General features: G+C 28.3%; 1 protein-coding gene across 2 annotated transcripts in view; it reads right to left on the reverse strand.

Moving 5' to 3' along the window:
* The window catches only part of LOC117170627, a 42,669-nt gene that overhangs the window by 10,850 nt on the left and 6,095 nt on the right, over positions 1-25,724 (reverse strand). The window contains exons 2-5 of one of the 2 annotated variants that reach the window (XM_033357531.1): positions 22,826-24,827; positions 14,661-14,872; positions 9,636-9,764; positions 2,145-4,431 (exon numbers count right to left, since the gene is read on the reverse strand). In XM_033357531.1, coding sequence (XP_033213422.1) covers positions 2,620-4,431; positions 9,636-9,764; positions 14,661-14,872; positions 22,826-24,827 — 4,155 coding nt within the window. In that variant the 3' untranslated portion in view covers positions 2,145-2,619. Of the gene's footprint in view, positions 1-2,144; positions 4,432-9,635; positions 9,765-14,660; positions 14,873-22,825; positions 24,828-25,724 lie in introns of those variants that run through there. The other variant, XM_033357530.1, reaches the window with a different exon arrangement.

Consider the following 25,724-nt stretch of genomic DNA (forward strand, 5'->3'; position numbering starts at 1 on the left):
CGCTATCGCAGGAACTAGATATAAGACTTTATGTAAATAGTTGTAAATAATTGTATATATAGAAAGGATAAGATTGTAAAAAATATATAGATGTAAACGGAATGATTGTAAGGAATGGAAGTCATGTAAACCCTTAGGGGACACATTATGAATAAAGAAGAGTATTTTCAATGATTCCGAGGGGCTTCAAATATTTGGAGTATGTAAAAGATTTTAAAGAATTTTTATGGGATTTCAAGTGATTTTTAAAGAATTTCAATAGATATTAATGTCTAAAGATTTGATAATACATGTTTCTATAAATTGCTAAAAATTTCAAATGATTTAGAATAGATTTTAAGATATTGAAAGAGGTTCCACGGGGTTTCAGTGGGTTTCAGCGAATTTTGTAATGTTTTAACAAATTTAAAAAAATGAAAGGATTTCAAAGATTAAAAAGGATTTGTAAATATTTGAAGGTATTTACTGAGATTTCAAAGGATTTTATGATATTTTAAAAGACTGAAGGGAATTTTCAAGAGCGATAACAATTTCGAGGAATTTTCCAGGATTTTAATGATTTAAAGGATTTAAACAAATTGCATATGATTTTAAATAATTCCCTTGCATTTCGGAAGACTTGGATTGATTTAATAGGAACTATAGGTTTTAAGTATACATACTTTCAAAGATTTAGACGAATTTTATAATATTTTAAAGGATTTCAAAAAATGTATTCACGAGAATTAAGGCATTTTAAAGAATTTGATAGGTTTTAGGATATTTTAAAAGGTTCAAAAGAATTTTCAATACATTTTTAAAACATTAAGTGATTTGACAGATGTTATGTTATTTTAAAAATTTCCAAGGAACTTTCAAGAGACAAAAAAATGTCAAGATATTTCAATAGATTTGTGAAGGATTTTTAATATTTTATGCTATTTCCTAAAATTCAAAAGAATTTTCAAGAGATTAAAAAGATTTAAAGGCATTACCAAGGAATTTAATAATTTTAAGGAGTTAAAAAAAAAGTTCATACGGTTTTTAATAATTCTCTACAATTTCGGAAGATTTGGATGATTCCGTCGGAATAGGAATAGTTACGTTTGCAGTTAGGAAAATTGATTTTCAAGAAAAAAAAATGAATTTCTACAAAAAAGTTACATTTCCAACCAAAGAGATAAATTTTCAACTAAAACGATGAGTTTTCAATGGAAAAGTTACATTTTCAGTTTAAATAATTAACATTCAACCACAAAAAATGCATTTTCAACCAAATATTTACATTTTTAACCAACGAGGTAAATTTGTAACTGAAATCATAAATATGCAAATATTATAGTTAAATTGTCAGTAAAAAAAATCGCGCTTGGTCTTTGTACTTGCCTCAAATGTGTGCAAATGCCTTTTAAAATTAAAGGTGAAACCATCGAAAACTGTAATTTGTTGATCGTGAATTCTCTTTTGTTAAAGCTCCTTTGGCTTTAACGAAAACATTCTTATCATGTATCTCGTGCTTCACACTCGATTACAATTTATCCGAAACGTGATCTTTTCTATATTACATTCAACTTTATTATGTTAAATTTATATTACATTAATTTTTCTCCTTGGTTCGGGACTCCTTATTCACATACTATAACAAAATAAAGTCCAAATTTTATCTTTCATGATTATGTAATGTGCATTGCTATTGAAACGTAAGTATTTTCATTTTTGTTTTTATAATTTAAAAAAGTGCGCATCCTAACAAAAAGTCAAAAGCTAATTTTTAGATCTATTTTTGACAAACAACTTCGTTATTAAACCTTTCATTGTACCTTGTTTCTTTTTACCAGAAATTTAACTGGTTTATTTTTAATATTATTTTTCACGATTATAACAAAAATTTCTTATCAAAAAATGGTTCAAATTAAATTTATAAATATGATTTAGAAGAAAAATTTTGTTTTCAAAACAAAAAAATGATTCATAACAAACTTATAGATATTTTTTCGATGATTTCTTGAGCACAGATGAAAAAGACGATTTAAAAAAAAAAGGAAAAATGAAGGTGTAGGAAAAAGAGCGTAAAATCTGGCAATAATAAACCCTGCATTTGTTTAACCGATTCCTAAAAATAATATAATTACTATCATTTGAAATAATTTCATACAAACAAAAAATTATGTATTCCCAATTACTTTATTTATTCAAAGTGAATAATTTACATCATAAACATCAATCGCACTAATCAGAATTTAGAACATTTTCTTCATCGTTGATCATTTCTGGTACTTCCATGAGGCAATTACAGAAAATATTTCCTTTTCTATTCCTTTTACGTAAGTTTTCAATTCTGAAGAATTTACAAAATACTTGTCAAAAAAATGTCATAGAAAAAAAAAGAATTTGTATAAACGCCATGAATGAATTTAAAGAGGCTCAACAGTTCCGTCCCAATGAAGTGCATTTCTAAAAATATTCAGCATTATCATTGACACACTGTACAGTGTACATATTTACAAGGTCACTCGTGGAAAAATTATCATATAAACATTCATCTAAATCACAAAGTGTTACTATACCCATGTAAAACTCCACCACATTCTTCCACGCGTAGTACTTTTTTCAAATTAAAACGATAACATTTAGCAAGGATTACCTAAAAGCCCTTGGATGTTGCGAATTAATCATAGTCCTGTAATGATGAATATGCTTCCACTGGACCCTATTTTGATTAATCAACTCTCCCAATTGAATCCCCGCTTTTTGTAAATGTGGTAGATTGAACTGAAGAGCTCTATTCATAAGATAAGACGCTTCGCTGACGAGCCTGTCGGGTGTTTGCGGAGCCCTAGGATTGAACGTTTTAAAATTGTGCATCGGATTCCTCCCGTACTCTCTGGGATCTCTTCTTCTATTATTAAAGTGCGGACTTGGTTCAGGAAATTCACGCAGCTGATAATTAGATATCGGGATGAATTCGTCGACGGGCAATTCAAACTGACTGGGTCGTGTTTGTGGAGTGTTGCTGCAACCCGGTGAAGGGTAACCCAATTGTTCGGGGTAAAATTGTTTAGGAATATTGAATGGATTCTTTTTTAATAAAGGAGGAATCCATGGGGAAGGTGTTTGATGTAAACTTCGTCTCGGCGTGACTGGTTCTTGGAAAACATTATTTTGGTCAACATAATCTTGATCAACAATGTCAACATGTTGATCAACGTGCTCTTCATTAATATACTCTTGATCAGAATGCTGTCGTTGATCAAAATCTTCGCCACTACACTCTTCAACAGCAGCTTCCGAATTTCCACTCAAAACTGAATTACCAATCGATGTATTTGGACTGTCTCTTTTCGAGGCCAAATACTTTTCTACCATCTCCTCTAAATTCGGGTGTGTCTGGTTCCCAAAAATCAAAGTGTAATAGTAATATATCTCAAGATAGACGTTCACAGATACAGGTGATTTATTTGCCTGTAAATTTGCATGCAATTTCCGAAGGTTTGGAAGAGCCTCATTCTCTTGAGCGCAATTGTTTTTTAAGAGTAATTGAAAGATTAATTTTCTTCTAACTAATTGAGAATTAATGAGAACACTTAGCTTTCTTTCCTGTCTTTTAGATAAATTGGGTCTCACTGCATATTTTAACTTCTTTTTTGAACCTTCCAATCTTTTGTAAATACTTTCTATATTACCCGATAGCTTTTCAAGCGATTTCAATGATTTTTCCAGCTTACGAACTAGAGCCTCTTTTATCATTGGCAATTTGAATCTCATATTTAACTTATCCTCGTCCGAAAGTCGCGCCCAAAAGTAAATTATTTTCTCAAAGAAGGAATTTTGGATGATAGGCTGATAATGGTTTACATTCATTACCACTTTTTTACCTTCGACAAGCTTAATGCAAATATCACAATGCATAAGGGAACACAGTTTTTCGAAACTTTCAGGCCTAAAAGTTCCTGCGATTAATCCTTCTAGTTTTGCGCCCTTCACATCGCTCAGAACTATCTGAACTTGACGTTTGCTTAACTCATTGGATTTTTTTGTAATTCTGTGCAAACTTTCTTTGTCACACTTGACTTCGAAAAGTATTTTGCCTGGATTAGCTTCAAAATTTGAGATTGTCGAGGTCGAATAATCTTTTCTTGGGGACTGAGACAACTCTTCACGACTGATGTTTTCAAGCTCGTTGTTATTAATGAAATTTGAGGACGATTTACTCGGAGACTCGGTAAAATTTACAACTTCTAAGGGTTTTCTAGTACTACTGATTGGCAACATCCGATTACATTTGTTATAATTCGTGATATGAGCGGGTGTAGGATAGTGTTGTGTCCAACGATATTTGTTACACGTAGATGATTCGTGTCCTCGCATCGTACAGTTGCAACAAAAGAGAGAATTTGAGGGTTTCATGACCTCGCTTGCATTCTTTGGTGGGTGGTGGTCTGCTTCGGTAGTCTGAAAGATCAAATATAATCTTTACATTCTCATTCTTGAGTGTCGGTCTGAATGTATGTCGTCTGTGAATGTTGAAAGATGAAATTTAAACCAGAGCAAAATGCTGCAGTAACTATTCTAACTTTTGACGGATTTGTCCAATCCAGTCTGCCTGCGATACACTTTTTATGGTCCCAAAATGAAGGTCAAGTTCGTTAACCAGCCATCTCCGATCAAAATAAAAAAATGTAGTGACTAAATCCATTTAAAATCAGGCAAGGCCCTACACTAGAAATCACAGAATAGCTCGTGGACGAAAAATGTTGTTTTTGAATTGTGGGTTTTGTTTTTCAATAAACACGCATTTTTTCTTTAAACCTCTATTACTTTTGTCCTAACTGAGATACTTATTATTTTCTTTTTTATTCTAATAGCGTTCATATTCTTCTTTCAAAACGCGCCGATAATTTGAAAAGTAGATTTAAAATTAACAAAATGGTAGCGGTTTTTCTGAAAAATTAAAAATAATTTTTTTTCAAAAAACCCACCTTCAAATTCTTTACCATTTTTTTAACTTGTACTTTGGTAATGAAGATATCTTATAAGTTTGAAGCTTGCTAATTAAGTTTTGTAGCCAGAAGAATTCATTTTTTTATAGTCGAATTTTCTAATTTTTCTTGGAAACAATGACGTATATCAAAAAATGTCAAGATAAAAGTTTGCACATCTAAAAAAGTTCTATGAAAAATGTCTCTTACTCTTTTACGATATTTAAAAAATAGTTTAGGCCGCATAATGCTGATAAGATGCCTTTCTTCTATAAGTAGATTTTTTTAATATGTGGAAGAATAAAAAAGGTGGGGTTTTCCAGAAAATATATTTTTTAATGTTTTCAAAATTAAAAAACATGAAGAAAAGATATTTTCTGGAAAACCCCACTTTTTTCTTACAAATATTTTTTTATATCAGAAAGGCATCTTATCAGCATCATTTAGGTCAAAAGTTATAGGGGTTTAAAGAAAAAAATGAGGTTTTTAAAAAACAAAGCACAACATTCAAATACGCAAACAATTTTAGACATTTTTTTTGCAAATCGGAAAAATACGTATCGCCTAAATTTCTCTAAACAATAACATATTTCGTCCCCAAAAGATTCTGCAATTTCAAGTGCTAAGCCAAATAATATCTTTGGCAGAACCCTGCCTGTTTTGAAATTAATTTAAATAAGAGCCTCTTGAAAAATTTGATTTTTTTTGAGTTTTAGAAATTTTTGTTAAACTTTCTGATACTGTCAATCAAAATTCCTACTAGATATCAAGATTATCTAATTAAATTTTTCGATTAGACCAAAATTCAAAAACTTAGATCATTTTTAAAACTATGCAATTTTTGTTTTTAATATATCTGTAAGTTTTCATAGGGATTTTTATTGATTTTAAACAAGATTTCCAAATTATATTAATGATGTTTTAATTGGACGCAAAATATTCTAGATAATTAATAATCAAGTAGGACAGTAAGTTGAATATTAGGCCTACGGCTTAATATCTCTGTTTAGTAAATAAAAAAAAACTTATATTCGTGCTCGAGTGTCGCAATGAGAAATTAATCGTCAAAGCCGCAGAATTGGAATTTCAATTCCAATTTATGACTTCAGTCCATCCATCAGGGGTTTAAATCACAGTTTTTGATTTAAGTTACAATATTTATGATATTTGAGAAAATGCAGTCGAAATGCACGTTTTTAAAGTTTAAACGTACAAAAACGAGCATGATGCGCGAGAGCGGAAACGCGCGCCATGGGCGCGCTCCTCGGCGCGCTTAAACTTTGCGCGATGCCAAAATTCGCCAAAAATTAAGTCAAATTCTCACAATCAGTATAAAAATTTCATGGTGGCCTCTATAAAGAAAAACAATTTTCAGGTCACTTCCCGGTTAACAACCATTCTTCAGAATCATAAAAATTAAAACTTTCTTAACTAAAAAAATGATCGATTTAAATATTGAAAACTTAACTAAAAATCAAAGAATTCAAAGGGTATTTTAAAGGACTGAAAGGAATTATCGAAAGCTATACAGCATTTAAAAGGACTTGAAATATTTGAATATATTTAAAAGGATTCCAAGGAATTTTCAAGACATTAATTAGAATTCAAGGAATTTCTAAAAGATGAAATAAAAAAGATAACATTTTCAAGCAAAGATATAAATTTCTAACTAAAATTATGAATCTGCAACTGGAATAGGTACATTTTCAGTTTACACAATGAATATTGAACTACAAAAGAAAGGATTTTCAATTTTAAATAGTTTCCTAGAATTTCGGAAGATTTTTAACGATTTTATAGAACGTACAGAGTCTCAAGATATTTTAAAAGAGTCAAATGAGTTTATAATATTTTAAAGAATTTCAAAGAATGGATTCACGAGAATTAAGGGATTCTTAAGAATTTAATATATTTTATGATACTTTAACAAATTCCAAGGAATTTTTTATATATTTCAAACAATATATTTTAGGATATTTCAAAAGATTCCAAGATATTTTTAAGAGATTTACCAATTTTGAAGCCTTTTTTAAACATTTCAATGATTTTAAATACATCAAATAATTTCATGAGGTTTTAAAAAATGCTCTAGAATTTCGGAAGATTTGAAAGGACTTTATAGGACCTATAATGTTTTGGGACATTTAAAAAGATTGCAATGCACTTTTAAAGGGCTTTATTACATTTCCTATGATTTCAACGATTTTCAGGGATTTCAAAAGCTCTCAAGGTATTTCAATCAATTTTTAGGACTATTTTTTAGGTATAATAAATAAATTCTTAATTTTTTACGAACAGAAGTCGTCTTTGAAATCTTTTGAAATAGTTTAACATCTTTAAAATATTTATGAAATCTTTCTTATTGGTTTAAAATATTTGTAAAATGTTTCGTATTAATTTGAAATCATTAAAATATTTTTAATCTGTGTATAATCTATTGAAATCTGGTTTACTATAACCTTTGAAAAATCTTGAAAATCGTTAAAATCTTTTACAAATTTTACAATCTTTGGAAATGTTCCAAATCTTTGACAATTTTTGGTGATATCTTTGTAAAATCTTTTGAAATATTTATGACATTTTTCTTAAATCTTTGTTTGTGACATTTTTTTTATTCTTTGAAATAATTGAATTATTTGAAATCTTAGTGCAATCTTTTCAAATCTTGTAAAATATTTTGAAACCGCTGGAAATCTTCGAAATCCTTTAAATATTTTGAAAGTTTTAAAAGCTTTGTGAAATCGTTGTGAAATATTTTTAATCTGGTGCGTTAATTAAATGCGTGAAATCTTTGTGAAATGTTGCAAATCCATTGAAATATTTTAAAACATTTTGGGATCTTCAGTTCTGAAATTTAATTAACATCGATATTTTTAACTAATAATTTTTATAATTTTTTAGCTTGAATTTCGTAAAAAAAACATTTGTTAGCGGAGATGAAATAAAAAACGTATATAATTATTCGCAATATTAAAGGCTGTTAATTGCAATTTATAAAATAATTGGTAAAGTCTACAGAAAATGTCTAGAAATTTATTTATTTATTCTGTAATGAGTAAAAGATAAATTATATCTTGATAAATAAATATCTTTTCATTAGCAAGATTTCTTTTAAACGAGATGTTTCTTTCATAATAGACCAAAAGATTTAAATTACTTTTCGAATTTCAATCAAATAACTGTTTTAAAAGAAAGAAAAAAATTAATTCAAGGTTCTCGTAAAAAAACTAGGATATTTCCAAGTTTTCAATGTTCAAAATTTGAAGAATTTTAATAGAATCATCAAAATTTAAAGGGCTTTTAATTTTTTAGTATTTCGTAGCCCAGAAGTGAGAGGAAATTATGCGAGGGGAAGTTAGGGGAAATGTGGGGAGGAGAAACTTGTTTTTATATAGTAAAATTTAAAATTGGAACCATCCAAAACTGATAAAGATCAAATTTAATGCCCGTATTAATTTGATAATTCTAAATAAGCATTAAGAAGTATACGTTATAAACGTTACAAACTATAATTTAAAAATTTGTTTAGTTTCAAGGGCTCAACAATTAAACTATTTTACAATAGGGTTTGAAATTACAGAAATTTAAAAACATGACAAAATTTAATAATAAGTGCCATAGTACTGTCATTTTCATCGATCAAAATTTAATACTTTTAAATACTTTAAATATTCAAAGTTCAATTATTCTAAAAACGTTGAACATTATATGATTTCTAATTGGAAACTTTCATAAAAATTAATAAATGCAAACTTGAAGAGTGCAAAATTAAACAATTCCAAACGTCATAAAAGAAGCGAAAAGCAGACGAAAACATAGGTGCTTCAATGATGACAAATTGAATTATTAAATTCGAAACAATTATTATTAATTCTAGACTTAATTGATAATCATACAATTTATTTGGAATCATAAATAAATATTGAAAATTGCGTTTATTCTCATTATTTCGAGACTATTAATCTTAAAATAATCTAAGTTTCCGACCGTGAATAGGCAAAATTAAAAAGTATTGAGAACTTAACCCTTAAAGGGCACACTTCCGTAAAATTACATAAAGAGCATACTGGGTGTTCTACATCCAAGTGTATTCATACGTGTTGTGCCGACGGTATTGAATAGTTTTTTACAAGAAAATCAATTAATGATGTTTAATCTACCTAGTTGAAGGAGAAAACGGATTTCATAACAGTTTTTGAAATTTAAAGCAGTTAAAAAAATCCTTTTTGGAAAGAAAATTAAAAAATGACTTCTTTCACACTAAAATTCATAACTTTTTAATTTTTTCATATTTTTACTTAAAACTTTACTCGAATACTTCCGAGATACGGCGCTTCAAAAATAAAATTAGTCTTACAGTGTTCGTTCCAAAGAAGGTATTTATTCTAAAAAATAAAAGCTTCAATTCAATGAAAAATGAAACACCGTAATTTGCATGATTAAACAATTTTATTGATCCTAAACAGCGTATAAAAATGATAAAAATCGAAATTATGTGAAAATGACATAGAAAAATAGGTTTTCATGTCATTTGTTAACCTGGCGCCATATGTTCCATTTTATTGAATTTGGTACGTTTCGTTAAAGCGCAAATAAGTCGCTGGGTGTATTATACCCAGTATGCCCTTTAAGGGTTAAGAGCCATAAATATGCACAGAAAAAGCAATTTCTACTTACAGTATGGTGATACTGCCTCCAATGATCAGGACAGGAATCTTTTTTGTGACCACGAGAGCGACAAAGTGTGCAAGTTAACTTGCTACACGTTTCACATGTCTGCCTAAAAGTATTTTGCTTTGTTCCACACTAAAAACCAGAAAAAAGAACAATTTAATTTTAATGCCTTGCAAATGATGAAGTTTTCGGGTAAGTTCGTTTTTGAGTAACAAGTTGCAGTTATGTTACTTATTACTGTAACTAGTTATAGATACTAGATGAAGTAACTTCAAATTCTCTAAAAAGTTACCTTTTTCCACTTCCTTAAATTTATAATTTAAAAAGCAAAGTAACGAAGATGACGATTCATGAAAATTTAATTTTAAAACAAATAGGCATTAATTAAAGTAAGTACAAAATAGTAAATGTGTCACTGAGAATAGTCTACGCCCTACGGTATCAGATTCGGAACGGGTTTTGTTTTTCCTTATTGTTTGGCAGGATCGCCAGAATTACTCGTTTCGTTGAATTTAATTACGATCAGACTTTAAAAATTATTTTTCATATTGAATTTCAAGTTGAAGTCACGACTCACGCATTAAATGTTTGCAATTCTGTTTCCCCGTTTCGCGGTACTATCCAAATCATAACTTTCGACTGATGAAATAGTTGAAAAATACATAAAATGTTTCATATTTTGGACAAAACACCTTTTGTATGATTCAATTTGAAACGTTTAAAACTTCTAACATTTCATGTTAAAATATTGCATTTTTTAAAAAATAGATGACTTTTTAATAAACTAGTCGAATTTTCAACCAAAAAGGCGAATTTTCGACAGAAGAGTTCAATTTCCAACCAAGAAACCCTTTTCAGACACATTATTCAAACAGTTGGACTTTTAACAAAAAAAGATGCATTTGTTTCCGATAAGAAAGGAAATTTCAAACCAAAACAAAATTTCTGAACAAAAGAGTTGAATTTTCAAGCAAAAAGGATGAATTTTCGACAAAAAATTGAAGTTTTAACAAAAGTGTTAAATATCCAACAAAAAACTTATTTTTTAACAAAATAGATTAACTTTTTACAAGAATATTTCAATGTTCTGCCCCCCCCCCCCCCCAACTAATTTGAAACAAAATAATTAAATTTTCAACTAACGTTATGAATCTTCCACCAAGCAACTGAACTTTTAACGAACTAATTCAGGTTTTAACCAAACAGTTCAATATGGTCATTCAGAAAAAAAACAATTCTCAACAAAATAGTTGAACCCTCTACAGAATTTTTTTAACCAAAGAAGATGAACTCTCGAACCAAAAACAACACTTTTCAATAAAAGAGATAAATTTTCAAAAAAAAAGTTACTTTTTAACCAAACAGTTGGAGTTTCTGCAAAAATAATTGAATTTTGACCAACATACATGAATTTTCAACCAACTTTTTGAATTTCCACACCAAAAATATTAATTTTCTACAAAAAAGTTAGTGTTAAAAAAACTGGTTGATATTTATATCATTTTCAAACCAAAAAGACGAATCTTCAACAAATTTGTTAAATTTCCAACATAAAAGATTATTTCAAACCAAATAGTTGAATTTTCTTAGCAAAATATTCGAATCTTCTATGAAAAAAACTAACTAGAAACAAAATAATTTAATTTTCAACCATACTTATGAATCTTCAATCAAACAACTGCATTTTTAATGAAGTATTTCAAGTTTTAACCAAGTAGTCAAATTTACATTCAGCAAAGAACAATTCTAAACCAAATAGCTGAACCCTCTACAAAATTTTGTAACCAAGCCAGATAAATTTTCAAACCAAAAACAACAATCTTCAATAAAAGAGTTGAATTTTCAACACAAATATTTTGTTATTTTTCTTCCAACTTCTTGAACTTTATACCCAAATAGGTGAATTTTTAACAAAATATATGAATTTTCAACCAAAATAAATGAATTCTCAACGACAACAAAACAGAAATTTTATTATAAAGAGAACTAAATTTTGAAACCAAAAAGCCAAACTTTGAACCAAGAAAAAAAATTACCTCTAAATTGTCAAATTTGCAAGCCAAAAAGAAGAAATTTTTTACAAAACAGTTGCATGTTCAAACCGTAAACATAAATTTTCAAACAAAAAAAGTTACTTTTTAACCAAAAAGTTAGACTTTCTACAAAAACAATTTAATTCCTAACAAAATACATGAATCTTCAACCAAATGGTGAGAGTTTCATAACGAAAACATTAATTTTCTGCATAAAAGTCCTTTTTCAGCAAACTAGTGTTTTTTTCTATCATTTTCAAATAAAATAAAAACGATTTTTCAACAAAAGAGTTTAATTTCCAACAAAAAAGTTAATTTTTAATCAAATAGTTGAATTTTCTTACCAAAATTTTCGAATCTTCTATAGAAAAAAAAACGAATTTGAAACAAAATGATTAAATTTTCAACTAAAGTTTTGAATCTTCACCCAAAAAACTGAATTTTTAACGAAGCATTTCAAGTTTTAAGCAAGTAGTTAAATTTTCATCCAGAAACGACAAATTTTCAACAAAAGATTTGAATTTTCAACATAAGTATTCGTTTTCATCCAACTATTTTAAATACGCCAATTTAGTTGAGTTTTTAACCAAAATAGACGAATTCTCAACAAGAAATATAATAGTTGACATTACTTCGACCAAAAAAGATTTTAATTTGAAATCGAGTACAGTTGAATTCAACTAAAATAGACGAATTTTCAACAAAATAGCCGAACCTTCAACCAAATTAGATTAATTTTCTACCAAAAGAGTTAAATTTTCAACACCAAAAAAAAGAGATTTTGTTACCAAAAGAAATGCATTTTTCAACGAATAAGCCTAGTTTTGAACCAAGAACAAAAATTACCACTAAATTGATGGATTTTTAAGCTAAAAAGACGAATTTTCTACAAAACAGATGAACTTTCTACCAAAATAGTTAAGTTATTCACAAAATGCATGAATTATTAACCAAGTAGTTGCATTTTCAAACAGAATAGATTAATTCTCTACGGAAAATATAACATTTTATATTATTTTAACCAAAAAAGACTTTAATTTGAAATTAATCACAGTTAAATTCAATCAAAATAGATGGATTTTCCAACAAAATAGCTGAATCCTCAACGAAAAGAGAGTAATTTTCTACAGGTCTATCAAGCTAGCACCTAAAGAAACGAAATTCCCAAATTTCTTTGTATCGGAATTTCGGGCTTTTTTGGGCTGTGTTGCCGATTTTCGGGCTCTACTACTTTTTATAAAAATTCACATTTCGATTGGAGGTACTGACATGAATTAAGCCAGCACCTCCACTATATAAAAATTAAAAGAAACAGAAAAGCAAACACGTCAGAATTTTGGGTTTTTTTTTGGGCTCTTGAACGCACTAACAACCAATTTTCGAAAAACCACTCCGACTAAACATAAAACTAGCCTCTATGTAAAAACTAAAATTCGGAAAAAAACAAAGAACACCCGAAATTGGGCTTATTTTGGGCTTCCGAAAGCACGAAAAAAATCCAAGAACTATTCCCATTTTCAAAAAACCACCCCCTTGAGAAAAATAAAATTCGCTAAAAACAAAATACACCCGATTTTGAGCTTATTTTGGGCTCTCGGATGCACCACACAAAAATTCAGAAAAACCATCCCTATCTAAAAAAATACCAAACCATTAGTATAAACTTAAACCTTGAAATTGGCATTTTTGAAGATCCCAAAAATCAGACTCTATTTGCACCGTAAAATTCAAAAAATATTAGTGACACTAGTAACACTGTAATATTACGAAAAAGATTATTTTTGGACAAAATCATGTTTGATTGTTAACAAGGGACTGTTTTTTAACGTTAAGTGTTGAAGACCAACAATCGGAGTAAGTATTTTCGAGAAGCTCAAAAATCAGAGACTCTACTGACACTGGAAAATGCTCAAAAAGATTATTTTTTGACAAAGTGGTAGAGAGGGGTTAATTTTAGACGTTAAGGGTTGGAGCCCAAAAATCGGAGTGGATATTTACGAGGAGCCCAAAAATCGCACTCCATTGACGCTAGAAAATTCTCTAAAAGTTTTTTTGTTTACAAAGTCACATATACGTGATAGAGAGGGGTTGATTTTAGCCGTTAAGGGTTGGAGCCCAAAAATGCCAAAAAATAATCTTTTTCGGAATATTACAGTATTACTAGAGTCTCTGATATTTTCGAATTTTAAGGTGCAAATGGAGTCTGATTTTTGGGCTCTTCAAAAATGCCAACATCAAGGTTTAAGCTTTTACTAATGGGTTGGTATTTTTGTACATAGGGGTGGTTTTTCTGAATTTTTGTGTGGTGCAATCGAGAGCCAAAATGGTGCATTTTGTTTTTTTTTTTTTCAAATATTATTTTTCGCAAGGGCTTGGTTTTTTGAAAATGGGGATAGATTTTGGATTTTTTTTCGTGCATTCGGGAGCCCAAAATAAGCCCAAAATTCTGGTGTTCTTTGTTTTTTTTCCGAATTTGTGTTTTTACATAGGGAGTTGTTTTATTTTCAGTAGGGGTGATTTTTGGAAATTGGTTGTTGGTGCGTTCAAGAGCCCAAAAAAGCCCAAAATTCTGATACAAAGAAATTTGGGAATTTCGTTTCTGGAGGTGCTAGCTTGATTAGACATATTTTCTACCCATAACTGACCCATAAACCTCTCTTAATACGAAATATACCAAAAAAAAGTAACTTCAAAGTAACTAAAATTAATGTTTCAAGTTAATAGAAACATCGTCAGTAAGTTATGTTACAAGTTAATTTAAAAAACAGTAACGAATTTACCCTAAAAGTTACAAATAACGTAACTTTTGAGTAACTTAGTTACTTGCAACAAGTAACCATCCAACTCTGAAAAGATATTGTCAGATTCAATAAATTGTCGTTTATTAAAAATTTTTAATCGAAATACTAATAATATTTCTTTTCGATAATACGTTAATAGAATTTTTAATATATTTTTTTAAGGAAAAAAAAACTTTTTAATTCTATATTCTCACCGTGAGGCAAACTTTATGAGGGCATCTGGTTTCATAATGTCCTTTTACTCCACACATGTGGCATATAGGTCCTTTCTTGGGTTCTGTACAATTTGCCCGCAGGTGACCCGATTGCCGACAAAGAGTGCATTTTGTTTTATTCAGGAAGTATCTTTGTCGTTTCAAACTCGGCTTCCAATCCTCGTCCAAAATTGCCCAACATCTCGGATCCTCTTTTAAAACAAACGTACATTATGCATTGATATAATTTTTTTTTATAATAACTACAATATAATTAAACAATACCTAAGAAATTCTTGGAAATGAAAAAAAGAAAAGAATCTCGCGATAAGATTCGGACAACACACTCTTAAATGTTTCCGTTCTAATTTTTAAAAAAGAGTAGCAAAAAAGTCTCATCAGGGTGGCCATTTTTATTTAATTTTCGTCTCCCGGTTCTCCCGATGCATATACGTCACTTCTTCCGGTTTATAAAAAAAATTAACTTTCTTTGCAACTTCTTTGCGTTTTATTGCACAATAGCAGCAAATGCACTTTTTTAATATAAGGTTTTATATATTTTTTAAAAAATAGTTAATAATAAATAATTTCGAATTGCAAGCTCTTAAAATTTTGAAAAATATACGAACGATTTTGAACAATTTAATTAGAAAACGAAGTTGAATTGTATAATTTCTAAGTCGAAGCGCTAAAAATTAAAGAATTGTAATTTGATTTGGAGAATCACGAAATTAGAATAATCTTACATTAGAAATGTTTAAATCTGACAATGTCAAAACGTTATAAATTGTATATTTAAGATTCAAATTTTGGAAATTGGATAATTTAAAATTAGGAGTAATTGAAATTGTATTCTTTATAATTAAAATCGTTCAAAATAAATAATTAAAAATTGAAGACTTTTAAATTTGAATAATTTGAATTCAAAGCGGTTAAAATTTGACATTTTAATATTGCAAACTAAATTGAATCTTACAAATGCCAAGCTTCTGATATTCTAGAATGAAAAATGAATTAAATTATTTTAAATAAAAACCTTCCGAAATATATAGTGATTTTAAATGGGAAACGTTAAAAATCAAAAGTTGTATACTTTCAAACGGTTAAAACTTAAACGAATAAGAACTTCATTTAAATCTGAACAAAATTTTAGGCAAGAAAAATTGTGCCATTAAAACTTTTTTATACCCAAACACTTTAAAATTTCAATTATTGGAAGTAAATTAAAATCGCTTAAAAATTAATAATTTTCAAGTTGCTAATACTACTTTCCAAAATTTAACCAATTCAATTTTAATTGAAAATTAAAACTTAAAAAAGGGAAAAATTAAAAATTTAGTGTTGCCAATAAAAATTCAGAAATCTAAAATTCTAACCACTTGCAATTACCAAAAATGTCCTTTTAATGATGCATCAATTTCAGATAGATTAATTTTCATCGTTTTTTATTTTAAACTTAAATATTAAATTTTTTTATTTCAAATCTTCCTTTAGAATTATTATTCATTCTAGCAATTTTAGCAATATTGTTATATGATTTCATTTTTTGAAATATACAGTTTCATGCATTTCAATCAAAAATTGCTTTATATTTACATACAATATTATTAAATTCAAACCTGACTATGAAGGCCTTTAATAGCAAATTTCGAAATATTTAATAGCGAAATGGTCCTAAAATTTTGAATATTTGAATTTGAAACAATAATATATTGAAAATTAAAATTACAAACGTCCAAAAATTATTCAAAAAATATATTATTAATAAGTATCATATGTAGTATCAAGTGACATTTAAAAGGACTGGATAGGTTTTTTTTACTAAAAGATGTAATTTTCTCAAACTAACAGTCATTGTTATTTTCACCATTACAAATTGCAGAATTTTAAATAATGCGAGAAATATTGTGAACCTTTCAAGTTTAACTATTCTAAACACTTTAAAAATTATATAATTTCTATTTGGGAATTTTCAACAATTACAAAATGCGCAAAATATGCCACCCTGGTCATGCTATTTTTTAGATATTTAATAAAGAGATGAACTATTTTTGAAATTAGGTATACAATATAAATCCCCTATAATATCGCGATAACTCGTAAATATTTTACAGTCCCTTAAAATATTTGCATTCTATTGAAATCCGTAGATATTCCTTGAAATCCCTGCAAACCGTAGAAATGCCTAGAAGTTACTCAAAATTGAATTTCATTTATTCCATAAATTTCTTTAAAAAATCCGTTGGAATCTCTTCAAATCTTTAAAATATCATTGATACCCTGGACAGCTTTCTAAAATAGTTTTAAAATTTCTGCAATCTTGCGAAGTTCTTTGAAAACCCTTAAAACTGTAGAAAACCGATTACATTCCTTGGATTCTTTAAAAACACTCAAAACTTTTTAGAGAACATCCATGAATCACTGCAAGGAATCGTCGTGCATAAATGACATAATATTTTAGTTGGGGACGGGAAGACGTGGTCAAAATCATTTCTTACGTAACATATTTTAACGTCTTTGAATCACTAAAAATCAAAAGTTTAACAATTTTGTAGAAAATTCCCCTATGTAGTCGAAAAATGAACTATTTTTCTCAACATTTTTTTTTAGTTTAAAATTCTTCATTTTAAATAGTAAAAATTAATTTCTTTAATCGAAAATTTAAATATTTTGTTGAAAACTTGATTTTTTTCGGTCTGAAAATTTAACTGTTCCATTTTGGTAAAAAAAACTGATATTTTTTAGTTGAAAATTCAACTATTTAATTCAAAATTCGTTTTTTTATTGTTTAGAAAGCTAATCCTCTTGGTTAAAAATTCGACTTTTTTTTACAGAAATTTAATCTTTTTCGTTAAAAATGCGATGTTTTCGTTAAAAATGCGTCTTTTTTACTCAAATCAACTATTCTCAATTAAAAAGCCATCTTTCTTAGTTAAAACTTCAACTGCTTGGTGGGAAATTAATTAATTTAGTGAAAAATTAGTCTTTTGTGGATAATTTATGTTTTTTGTTCAAAGGTTTTTTTTTGTTCCAGCTTGTTGAAAATTCATCTTTGTAGGTTAAAAATTCAACTACTTTGTTAAAAAACCGGTTTCTTTTTGTTAAGAATTAATTTTTTAAAGTGAAAATTCAACTATTTGGTTGGAAATGAACTTTTTTGTTGCAAATTCATTATTTCAGGTAGAAAATTCAACTGTTGTATTATAATATTAATCATCTTGGTTAAAATTGAAACTACTGGTTAATTTTTTTTTAATTTGTCTTTTTAGTAGAAAATGAATCTTCTTGGTTGAAAATTCAACTTTTTTGGTTAAAAATTTAATTATTTAGTTCAAAGTTCAATTGTTTTATTAAAAATGTAACCGTTTTGTAGAAAGTTCGTCTTTTTTGGCTTGAAAGTTCAACCTTTTTCATGGAATTTTTTTCTCTATTGACTGAAAAATCTTGCTTCTTTGGAAATTCAACTATCTTTTCCCTTGGTCGAAATTTTAACCATCTTCTCTTAAAAATACAAGTGCTTGATAGATTTCGGAAAAAATACTTTAATTTATTTGTAAAATTTCAAAGAATTTTGAGACATTTTAAAATACTACAGTGCACTTCAAAACCTTAAACCATTTTTATAGAATTTAAAGGGTTTTCCAAAACCTTTTAGGGATTGTATGAAGTTTATGGGGATTTCAAAAGATTTCAAACGATTCCAAACAATCACGAGGTTTCATACTATAATTTCCAAATTATTTGAAAAGAATTCAACGATTTGAAGACATTGCTTAGAACAATTTCAGAGGGAATCTCAAATTTCCAAGGGAATTTACAGGATTTAAAGAGACGCCGAAGGGTTTCAATGGATTTTGATACACCAAAAACAAAGCCTCCTCCATGAGGAAGCAAAAGTAATTTTAAAATCTTTAAAAATGCCTTCGATGATTTAATGAGATTTCTTAAGATTCCAATGCAGAGGGAGACTTCTAAAGTATATCCACAGATATTAGAGGATTTCGTAGGATTTCAAAACATTTCACGAAACTTCAAAGGATTTCCGAATTATCTAATATATTTTAAGGGATTTCGAAATGTTTCAATAAAAGGTCACGAGATGTCAATTCAAGAGATAACCAAGTATATTCACGGATTTTGAAGAAATATGAAGAGATTTAAAAGGTTTTCGATAATTTCTCGGGATTTCAAAAAATTCCAATCCACGGATTTTAGATGATTTTGTAAGATTTCAAAAGATTTAACGGAATTTCAAAAGATTTTCAATTGTAATGGGTTTTAAAAGGTTTAAACACATTTTAAGTGAATTCAAGAGATTGAGAAAGTTTTTCACGAATTTCAAAGATTTAAATGAATTTTCAAGAGATTTAATAGTTTTCACAGGATCTCGTATTATTTATTAAAATATTTCACGGAATCTCAAAGGATTTCCAGGAATATATTACATGATAAAAAAAAGAGTAGGACAAATAATGGTAGTGCATAATAGCATAAAAAGTAACTAGAACATTAAAACAATAGGAATATTAAAGAAGAAATTTACGTAAGAAATTCTTTCGAGTCCCCCCTCAACCCACAAAAACCTTACGCAATTAATATACACTCTCTTGAGATTCCTATTAATTCCACAAAAATCGAAAAATCTATTAAAACATTGTGAAATCTGTAATATCTTTCGAAATTCCTTAAAAAATGACGAAATCTCGGAAATTCTCTAAAATTCCAAAAAATCTGATAAAACTCGTAAAAATCCTTGATATTTTTGAAGCTCCTTGAAATCTTTTCAAATGGAATAAAACTTTGAATTTTTTGTAATTCTCTGAAATCAGGGTGGCCGTTTTAATCGACGAAATAAGTTCCTGGTCATTTTCCGGTTTTTTCCCAGTTCACAAACATTTTTCACGGTCAATGAAATTAAAAAAATGGAACACTAAAGCTACAAAATTTTCCACTTGATGTAATAAAAACTGAGCTTTAAATGAAAGCACTCAAAGTGGAACTGTTAAATTTTGAACTTTTAAAATTGAAATTTAAAAGTTTTTAAATAAAAATTTTTGTATTCAAATGCTTAATAATTTACGCGTATAAAATTGAAGGTAATAACATTTTTCAATATAAAAAATATAAATCCACGTTATCAGTTTCAATGATCTAAATTTAAAAATCAATCAATGAACTTTAAAATTTTCAAACTGAACACTTCCTAAATTAGAAATTATTTTCTTTTTAAATAGTTTAAACATCCTTGACAAGCTTCAAAATTTTATTTCAAAATCTTGAGAAATTTAGAAGTTGTTTTAAATTGGTTTTAAATTTTTAATTATTTTGGAATTTTTTCCGAACTTCTAAATATCTGTCAAAATTAATTGAATTTTATCTGCAATTTTTATAAAATCCTGAAAATTTTATAAAACTTCTTTACCATTTGGATATATAAATAACAATTGACCATTTATTATTTGTAGGCGAAATTTGAGTAATTTTAAGAGATGTGTAGAAGTAAAACTTGAAATGATCGCCTAATATAAAACAAAATGTAGATTTTCGCAGATTTTAAACAAAAAAATTAGATTCTTTTCAAGAATTGTGAAAGGCTTGAAAAGAATAAAAACATTTTCTTAAGATTTCTAGGAAAATTAAAAATAACTTTTCATTTTGAAACAATACTTTAAAGAGAATATTTAAAAAGTTTTCCACAGATTTAAACAAAATTTTCAAAAAAGATTCTAGAAGATTTTAAGAAAACTTTATCAAATTTGCATGATAATTTTTAATCTTTTTAGAACTAAATATCTCTTAAAATTACTCAAGTTTTTTCTACAAATATTTATTTGTAAATTATACATAAAAATTAAAAAATTTCACTCACGGATTAAGCATTTTTCAAATACAACAATTAAAAGTGTAACGTTCAAAGTTTAAAGGCTCTTCGAAATTTTAACGATTCCAGGTTTTATATGTCAAACAATTCAGTTAAAGATTCTTTGCTTTTAAATATTTGGTTTCAATTTACTTGTCTTAAATAAAAATTCAAATATTGCCAAATATTCAATTATTACTCTTTTATTTAATTACAAATTTCAAATTGAATGGGTTACAAATTGAATACTTTAGACTGAAACAATATTTTATATTTAATAAAATCCTTTAATTAAGAATATATTATTATGAAGTTATTTTCAAGTTGAAAATAGTTTATAAACTTTCAGTCACACGTTCACATTTGTTTAATGACTAAGACTTTCAAATTGAAACCGTTTAAGTTTCAACGTTAAAATCTGAAAATTCTTAAATTTTTAACTGGTTTAAAATCGTTTTTTCAAATTATTTTTGTTCACTTTTTATTACTTAAGGTACAGATAAATTAAAAAAAAATGTATTTATTAAATGAAAATATTTTACCCCAAAATTGCCAAAATCAAAGAATATTATTTTTTATTTGTTCAAGTCTTTAAGAAAGAATTAAAAAATTCTTTAAATTAAACATGTTAGCTTAGAAATAAAAATTTTTAATGGAAAATTTTTAAAGTGAAAAAATGTTTAATTACGCATTGTAAGCTAAATAATACCCTAATTGAAAAACATAACAACTTCAATAATTATTTAAAAACTGTTAAAATCGAACGTGGACAAATTTTTCTACTAAAAATTTGTAAAATTCCCGGTAAAAAAAATTCACTGTCATTTCCCGGTTTTTCCCTTTCTCAAAAAATTTCCGGTCATTTCCCGGTCCAGCGGGGCCACCCTGTGAAATCTAAAAAAATCTGATAAAACTCGTGAAACTCTTTTATACTTTCTGAAGTGCTTTGAAATCTTTTCAAAAGGACTAAAAGCTTTGAAATGTTTTAAATTACTGAAGTATATTAAAAATCCTTCAATTCTGTCAAATTTATTTGACATTATAATCTTATCAAATATTGTAAAATTCCTTGAAATCCCTGGAAATTTGGTAAATATCGTAAAAATAATATAATAAAATAAACCGTCAAAAAAGATTACATTTTTTTTAATTGTCTGAAATTTTATTAAATCTGACAAACCCCACTGAAATCTTTGATATTTTCTGAAGTTCCTTAAAATTCTTTGAAATTTTCGAGAAAAAACTTAAATTCTGTTGAAATTCTTTTAAAATTTTCAAACCTTTTAAAATACACTACATTCTGTAAAATCCTTTAAAATGTCTTAAATCCCTTAAATATTATGAAATTCCGTACAAAATCTACAATATATTTTTAAATTTATTAAAAAATATTTATATCTTTTGAGTACCCATAAAATCCCACGAAATCCGTAGAAATAACTTAGTCTTGGAATCTTGCAAAACACAGTACTATATTTCAAATCCTTTAAAGTCCGTTGCAATTTGAAAATTTTTTAAATATTTAAAGTCTTTAAAAATCCTATAAAATCGTGTAGGTCAGGGAAACCCCCTGTAAATCCCTTAAAACACTTTGAAATATTCGGAATCGGTTACAATCTTTAAAATCTGTTGAAACTTTTTTAAATCTCTTGAAATGTCTTGACAAAATTTTGAAATCTTATAGAATTTCCGATTTTTGAGATGACGGATATGTTATTTTAGCCAATCGGCGAAGAAGTATAAAAATACGTGTAAAAGCTAAGTGTAAAAATATTGTATTAGCGAGAAATTTGAGAAAATAGTAGCATTAGTGTCATTTTTTCAAAATAATTTGTATTTTTTTTAAACAAGTATTAATGTAAAAAATCAAATAAAAAGAGGAAAGCAAAAAAGTCAAGCTCGGTGTTCATTTAATCCCCGTTTAAAAACAATTTAAAAAACAACAATTTTTCAACAAAGCAAAAAGACAAATGTATACATGTTGAGAAATTTTTAGTTTACTGCTTTAAAAAAATTTGTAAACAAAAAAGACGAGAGAAAGAAGGAATTGATGGGGATTTCGAGTTTACTTTCTTTTTCTTTCCACTATTTTTCTTATTTTAGTTTTTTTTTTTTTAATTAAAATAGAGTAAATCAAGAGTGTGTTGTCCAAATTTTATCGTTACATTCTCGTTTTTTTCAATTTCCAAGTATTTAATAAATAAATTTGAATATTACATATTAAAAATTAAATTTTCATTTATTCCGACTTTAATTTGATAAATTTACATTTAAAAATATACCTAAAATAAAAAAAGAGACTCACTTCGCATCGTATTTTGGGTTTCTTCCACGCTAAATTCCTCGCCACCCCAAGAGTCATTGTAAAACGCCTTAATTTTGTCCAACATCGGCTCAAAGAAGTATTCTTCGTCAGTTTTCTCCTTACTACTTTTTCGGGACTTCTCACTCTCTTTCGTTTTACGCGACTTCTTTTTTGAAACCGATCCAGAAGCCTTAGAAGTACTTGGTCCAGCAAGATCATTCAGTGGCTCAACGTACTCGTGATACTCAGTTGCAGATATATTTTCCCTTCCCCCTACTTCTGCCGAGACAGCAACTTGTCTAATTTTCTTGATCTCTTCCAAACTCTTAGCACCTTTCTGAACTTGAGTGCAGTTCAAAATCAGGTTTTCTCCAATTGAATCCACTTTTTCATGCTCTGGAAAATCAGAGTAACTAGAATCTGAAGCCTCATCTGTAGGATTCGACTGCTCAGAAGCAAGTCGAGATCTTGTATTCCCATCAGAATTTTCCGCCGAATTACTTACAGAAATTATCTCACGAGTTTCATTAGCAACTGTACAATTATCTTTCGAACTTTCTCCATCTGTAGGAATCGACTGTTCAGAAAACAGTCGAGATCTATAATTCTCGGTAGAGCTTTCTGCAGAATCCACCTTAGTTTTTTTTGTAACTCTAGAATTATTTTCTGAGCCAGATGAATCTTCAGAATCAGATGTAGAGCACGAAAAAGTAACATTTTTCGTTTGAGATTTGGAATTCAAATCATGAATTCCGTCACTACTGCTGTCATCACTATCAGAAGAAAAATGTTCTGAGTCATTCAAATCAATGATTGGAGGAGGTGGTTTTGGCGGTACCGGAACTTCGAAAATAGATTCTTCTGAATCAGAATCAGAAGAAATGTCTAGCCACATCGGCATTCCCTTTTCAGATTCCTCATTCTGCTTTTGTCTCACGGCTTTCGGGGTTTCTACAATCGGAAGATCCTCCTCCGAAGAATCATTGGAAGAATCTGTCGAGATGATTTCGATGATTTCCTCCTCCTCCTGGATTGATTTCTCAGCCTTTTTGGATTGTTTCGAATTGTCATTGAGATTTGCTGCTATACTTTTTGTCTGGGTCTGTTCTTTCTTGTTTTTCCTTCCCTTCGTAAGTTTCTTTGCTGTCGAAACTGGCGGAAAGAGAATGGCCATAGTTGCTGGACTAATTAGCGTTGAAATATTAGCATCACCGGAGGACTTCCTGCTATTCAATGAAACGGGCACTAACGTAGCTCCATCCGTTTTCCCATTTCCACTCTTAGATGCACTGTTTACAAGACTTTTATCAGATTCGAGACTTCTTCTTTTGCTACTACCTCCACCAATTTTATCAAATCCCAAAGTTCTTTTCCTGGAATTAGGGGTGGTTAGCGAATTATTTAAAATCTGAGGAAATCCATCTGACTTTTTCTTTTTTTTATTAGCAGATTTCGCTGCTTTTGTTAGGTTTTGAGGAGAAGAATATTCAGTTTCTTCATTCATTATCTTAGGAGTTTGATTCTTCTTCTGTTTGGGTGTTTTTTGTTTCGGTGTGCGATTTTTATCCGGAGTCTCTTGCGAGTTTACGTATTCATCAACGATTTCGTTGGAGCATTCCCTTAGAATACTGTTAGATTGTGTTTCTAAATTTACTTGCTTTTGTAAATTTAAATTCTTGTCAACATTACTCGACACCTTCTCATTTTCTGCTGATACTAAGTCATTTTGCTCCTTGGTGGGAGTACAATTTTTGTCACTAGAATTGGTCGGATTGTCGGCATTTTTTAATTCTATTGGGTTATTTTGAATATACTTAGAATTCGTTTCGTTACTGGCACTGCACGCATTTTTAATATCTTGGATATTTTTTATACTACTCTCGAAATTTTCATCAGGGTCGTAATTTTGGTTGGAATAATAAATCTCGGCGTAAAGTCTTCCCTCCAAATCGCTGTCGTTTCCATCCTCTTCAAATTCATTGTAATCCACGGAACCAGGACTCTGTGAATTAATTCATTGTAAGGTTGCTGTCAAACAGTAGCAAAAAAAAAACAGAAGCCTTGAAAAGGTTTGTTAGAAAATACAAAAAAGGACTCGTTACAGTTGAAGCAGTTTGTCATGAATTACAAAAAAAGTCACATCTAATTGGTAAAAATAATGAAAGAAAAAAAAACAGAACCAAACACTGAATGACCTAAATAATAACTTGATTTGTTTAGAAATATTGGTAATGGCGGTCTACCATTTCGCCACCTGGTGCCAAAAACTGGAACTAGAAAGAGTAGGTACAATTTTTAAATTTGTACATTAACTTTAACATTTAAAAATCAAATAATTTTAGATAGAATTTCCATCTTATACAGTGAAAAAAACATTTTTGTCAAATAGGTTTGAATAAAAGAAAAAACAAACAATTATTTCACTATTTCATGTAAATTTCAAGTAATTCAAGTTTATATAAACTTTAATTAATGTATATAGCGACAAATTTTATCAAGGTAATGCGAAGTATACGAATAATATGAGATTTAGGGTGGTCGTTTTAATCCAAGAAAATGAAAGCACTCAAAGTGGAACTCTTGAATTTCAAACTTTTAATATTGAAATTTAAAAGTTTTTTAATTCAATAATTTTGTATTCAAATCTGATTCAAATTCTCAATAATTTACACAGAAAATGGAAGCTACTAACTCTTTTAAACAGAAAAATTTTTTATTAAATGCAATTAATCAGCCAAATTAAAAATGTAATCAATTGTAGAGATCAAAGATTCAGATTCAGGTCTAAAAATATAAATCCACGTTATCATTTTATATTTTCTAAAGTCTTAACTAAAGAATCAATCAATAAATTGAGAAATTTTGAAAATTATGTAATTTAAAGCAATTTTAAGCCAGA

This window comes from Belonocnema kinseyi, chromosome 4 (assembly GCF_010883055.1).
Source record: "Belonocnema kinseyi isolate 2016_QV_RU_SX_M_011 chromosome 4, B_treatae_v1, whole genome shotgun sequence".
Taxonomy (NCBI): domain Eukaryota; kingdom Metazoa; phylum Arthropoda; class Insecta; order Hymenoptera; family Cynipidae; genus Belonocnema; species Belonocnema kinseyi.